Source organism: Salmo salar, chromosome 24 (genome assembly GCF_965601325.2).
Source record: "Salmo salar chromosome 24, fSalSal1, whole genome shotgun sequence".
NCBI lineage: Eukaryota > Metazoa > Chordata > Actinopteri > Salmoniformes > Salmonidae > Salmo > Salmo salar.
In genome coordinates, this window is record NC_138314.1 from 45,947,582 (window position 1) to 45,952,500 (window position 4,919).

The window sequence follows — 4,919 nt, forward strand, 5'->3', positions numbered from 1 at the left end:
AGGTAGGAACATTAGCGAAAGAGACAAGGCCCGAAGGTAGGAACATTAGCGAAAGTGGAAGTGGAACGTTTATTTTTGTGTGTTAATGACATGTAGTGACTGGACAGAATACAAAAATTGTTGTGTGTGTGTGTGTGTGTGTGTGTGTGTGTGTGTGTGTGTGTGTGTGTGTGTGTGTGTGTGTGTGTGTGTGTGTTGACTGTATGGAACAAAGTGTGAGGATCTTGCTCATTATTATTCCCAACGGAAGCCAAGTGTAAAGAACATGACCTGCATTAATACATCCCCAAAGTTTGGGCAAGTTAATCATTACATTACTGAAAGACACACACACACACACACACACACACACACACACACACACACACACACACACACACACACACACACACACACACACACACACACACACACACACACACACACTCCACTGAGGCGTTGTCTATAAAAGCAGCCAACCAACCCATAAGAAGGAGAGGAAGGAGAGACAGAAGACTAGTCTGTCAGCGCAGAACACACAACACACACACACACACACACACACACACTCACTGTCTGTCTGTCGGGAACAAACACGCGCCAACACAACCACTCACACACACTCCTAGGACATGAACACTCTCATCCTCTCCTCTCTGCTGTGTTTGGGTAAGTAGACTGGGCTTGTAATTACAATATCATGATTGGCTGTTGTGTTATGTTTAGTTTGAGCAGGAATGGATAGAAGGGTGCGCTGGTTTAGAGAGAAGCCTTGTGTTTAGAGGGAAGTAGAGGACAGAAGCCTTGTGTTTAGAGGGAAGTAGAGGACAGAAGCCTTGTGTTTAGAGGGAAGTAGAGGACAGAAGCCTTGTGTTTAGAGGGAAGTAGAGGACAGAAGCCTTGTTTTTAGAGGGAAGTAGAAGACAGAAGCCTTGTGTTTAGAGGGAAGTAGAGGACAGAAGCCTTGTGTTTAGAGGGAAGTAGAGGACAGAAGCCTTGTGTTTAGAGGGAAGTAGAGGAGAGAAGAGTTGTGTTTAGAGGGAAGTAGAGGAGAGAAGCCTTGTGTTTAGAGGGAAGTAGAGGAGAGAAGAGTTGTGTTTAGAGGGAAGTAGAGGAGAGAAGAGTTGTGTTTAGAGGGAAGTAGAGGAGAGAAGCCTTGTGTTTAGAGGGAAGTAGAGGACAGAAGCCTTGTGTTTAGAGGGAAGTAGAGGAGAGAAGAGTTGTGTTTAGAGGGAAGTAGAGGACAGAAGCCTTGTGTTTAGAGGGAAGTAGAGGACAGAAGCCTTGTGTTTAGAGGGAAGTAGAGTGATGGACTGAGGAGAGAGATAGAGAGAAAGAGATATGCAGATTGAAACAGAGAGAAGAGAGAAATGTTTCAAAACATGTTAAGACTTGTCAGAAGCCTGGACGGTATGCTTATCCTATTTAGGTCAAAGTTAAAGAATGTTCAGCTCTTGTTTTCTGCTCTTTGGGTCTGTTTGTCTGATGCCAAATGGAAGTATTGAGTGCCCTAGTCTACTGTGTGTGTTATTGGGTTGTAGTCTGCACTGTCTGTGTGACTCGCTTGGTCTGCGTGCAGCCTTGGTTGCTATGTATGATTGGGGAAGTTCTTGTTGTAGTTTTCAGTACTCTGGTCTGTGTCTGATTGGTGTGGTCTAGTTGTAGTTTTTAGTACTCTGGTCTGTTTTTGATATGTATAGTCTAGTTGTAGTTTTCAGTGCTCTGGTCTGTGTCTGATTGGTGTGGTCTAGTTGTAGTTTTCAGTGCTCTGGTCTGTGTCTGATTGGTGTGGTCTAGTTGTAGTTTTCAGTGCTCTGGTCTGTATCTGATTGGTGTGGTCTAGTTGTAGTTTTCAGTGCTCTGGTCTGTGTCTGATTGGTGTGGTCTAGTTGTAGTTTTCAGTGCTCTGGTCTGTATCTGATTGGTGTGGTCTAGTTGTAGTTTTCAGTACTCTGGTCTGTATCTGATTGGTGTGGTCTAGTTGTAGTTTTCAGTGCTCTGGTCTGTATCTGATTGGTGTGGTCTAGTTGTAGTTTTCAGTGCTCTGGTCTGTGTCTGATTGGTGTGGTCTAGTTGTAGTTTTCAGTACTCTGGTCTGTGTCTGATTGGTGTGGTCTAGTTGTAGTTTTCAGTACTCTGGTCTGTGTCTGATTGGTATGGTCTAGTTGTAGTTTTCAGTACTCTGGTCTGTGTCTGATTGGTATGGTCTAGTTGTAGTTTTCAGTACTCTGGTCTGTGTCTGATTGGTATGGTCTAGTTGTAGTTTTCAGTACTGTGGTCTGTGTCTGATTGGTGTGGTCTAGTTGTAGTTTTCAGTACTCTGGTCTGTGTCTGATTGGTGTGGTCTAGTTATAGATTACTTTTTTCTTTCTTTCTTTTGCATAATGAGTGTAGCACAATTATTTAGTGTACATGATTTACATATACTGTTGTGTGTGCAGTTTGATATGTGTGTTCTGGTTGGAGTTTTCAGTGCTCTGCGTTTGACTGGTGTGGTCTGGTTGTAGTTTTCAGTGCTCTGTGTTTGACTGGTGTGGTCTGGTTGTAGTTTTCAGTGCTCTGCATTTGACTGGTGTGGTCTGGTTGTAGTTTTCAGTGCTCTGTGTTTGACTGGTGTGGTCTGGTTGTAGTTTTCAGTGCTCTGCATTTGACTGGTGTGGTCTGGTTGTAGTTTTCAGTGCTCTGCATTTGACTGGTGTGGTCTGGTTGTAGTTTTCAGTGCTCTGCATTTGACTGGTGTGGTCTGGTTGTAGTTTACAGTGCTCTGCATTTGACTGGTGTGGTCTGGTTGTAGTTTTCAGTGCTCTGCATTTGACTGGTGTGGTCTGGTTGTAGTTTTCAGTGCTCTGCATTTGACTGGTGTGGTCTGGTTGTAGTTTACAGTGCTCTGCGTTTGACTGGTGTGGTCTGGTTGTAGTTTTCATTGCTCTGCATTTGACTGGTGTGGTCTGGTTGTAGTTTTCAGTGCTCTGCGTTTCACTGGTGTGGTCTGGTTGTAGTTTTCAGTGCTCTGCATTTGACTGGTGTGGTCTGGTTGTAGTTTTCAGTGCTCTGCGTTTGACTGGTGTGGTCTGGTTGTAGTTTACAGTGCTCTGCGTTTGACTGGTGTGGTCTGGTTGTAGTTTTCAGTGTTCTGCATTTGACTGGTGTGGTCTGGTTGTAGTTTTCAGTGCTCTGCGTTTGACTGGTGTGGTCTGGTTGTAGTTTTCAGTGCTCTGCATTTGACTGGTGTGGTCTGGTTGTAGTTTTCAGTGCTCTGCGTTTGACTGGTGTGGTCTGGTTGTAGTTTTCAGTGCTCTGCGTTTGACTGGTGTGGTCTGGTTGTAGTTTTCAGTGCTCTGCGTTTGACTGGTGTGGTCTGGTTGTAGTTTTCAGCGCTCTAGGTGTCCTGGGATCCTCAGTGACGTTCTCAGCAGGGCTGAGCCATGTGACGGGGGCATTGGCCTCAGGGGAAGGGGAGGAGCTACAGAGCTCTCTGGGCGATGAGGAGGAACTGGAGCTTGAAGAAGATCTGTCGGGAGGAACACCTACAGACGGCTCAGCACAACGTAGGACCCCTCTCCCTTACCCCTAGCAGACAGCCCCTAGCTCCTACCACAACGTAGGACCCCTCTCCCTTACCCCTAGCAGACAGCCCCTAGCTCCTACCACAACGTAGGACCCCTCTCCCTTACCCCTAGCAGACAGCCCCTAGCTCCTACCACAACGTAGGACCCCTCTCCCTTACCCCTAGCAGACAGCCCCTAGCTCCTACCACAACGTAGGACCCCTCTCCCTTACCCCTAGCAGACAGCCCCTAGCTCCTACCACAACGTAGGACCCCTCTCCCTTACCCCTAGCAGACAGCCCCTAGCTCCTACCACAACGTAGGACCCCTCTCCCTTACCCCTAGCAGACAGCCCCTAGCTCCTACCACAACGTAGGACCCCTCTCCCTTACCCCTAGCAGACAGCCCCTAGCTCCTACCACAACGTAGGACCCCTCTCCCTTATCACCTAGCAGACAGCCCCTAGCTCCTATCCACAACGTAGGACCCCTCTCCCTTACCCCTTGCAGACAGCCCCTAGCTCCTACCACAACGTAGGACCCCTCTCCCTTACCCCTAGCAGACAGCCCCTAGCTCCTACCCCAGTAGTCCCTACTACCCCTCTCCCTTACCCCTAGCAGACAGCCCCTAGCCCCTACCCCAGTAGTCCCTACTACCCCTCTCCCTTACCCCTAGCAGACAGCCCCTAGCCCCTACCCCAGTAGGACCCCTCTCCCTTACCCCTAGCAGACAGCCCCTAGCTCCTACCCCAGTAGTCCCTACTACCCCTCTCCCTTACCCCTAGCAGACAGCCCCTTGTCTTGCTCTCTTCCACCTCCCCCTCTCTCCCACCTGTCTCCCATCTGTCTTCCCCCCTCTCCCATCTGTCTCCCATCTCTCTCCATTAGTCTCCCATCTGTCTCCCATCCTCTCCCATCTGTCTCCCATCTGTCTTCCCCTCTCTCCCATCTATCTCCAGTCTCTCTCCATCTCTCTCAATCTGTCTCCTATCTCTCTCAATCTGTCTCCTATCTCTCTCAATCTGTCTCCTATCTCTCTCAATCTGTCTCCTATCTCTCTCAATCTGTCTCCATCTCTCTCAATCTGTCTCCTATCTCTCTCAATCTGTCTCCTATCTCTCTCCATCTCTCTCCATCTCTCTCCATCTCTCTCCATCTCTCTCCATCTGTCTCCTATCTCTCTCAATCTGTCTCCTATCTCTCTCCATCTCTCTCCATCTGTCTCCTATCTCTCTCAATCTGTCTCCTATCTCTCTCCATCTCTCTCCATCTCTCTCCATCTCTCTCCATCTGTCTCCTATCTCTCTCAATCTGTCTCCTATCTCTCTCCATCTCTCTCCATCTGCCTCCATCTCTCTTCATCTCTCTCCATCTCTCTCCGTCGCCCATCTGTC

At 48.2% G+C, this 4,919-nt stretch overlaps 1 protein-coding gene across 2 annotated transcripts in view; it reads left to right on the forward strand.

Annotated features, from left to right (window-relative positions):
- Nucleotides 1–413: 413 nt before the first annotated feature.
- Nucleotides 414–4,919, forward strand: part of LOC106585936 (uncharacterized) — a 13,893-nt gene continuing 9,387 nt past the window's right edge. Inside the window, exons 1-2 of one of the 2 annotated variants that reach the window (XM_082968732.1) lie at nucleotides 414–648; nucleotides 3,348–3,527. In XM_082968732.1, the coding sequence (XP_082824858.1) occupies nucleotides 612–648; nucleotides 3,348–3,527 (217 nt within the window). In that variant the 5' untranslated portion in view covers nucleotides 414–611. The remainder of the gene's footprint in view (nucleotides 649–3,347; nucleotides 3,528–4,919) is intronic. The other variant, XM_082968733.1, reaches the window with a different exon arrangement.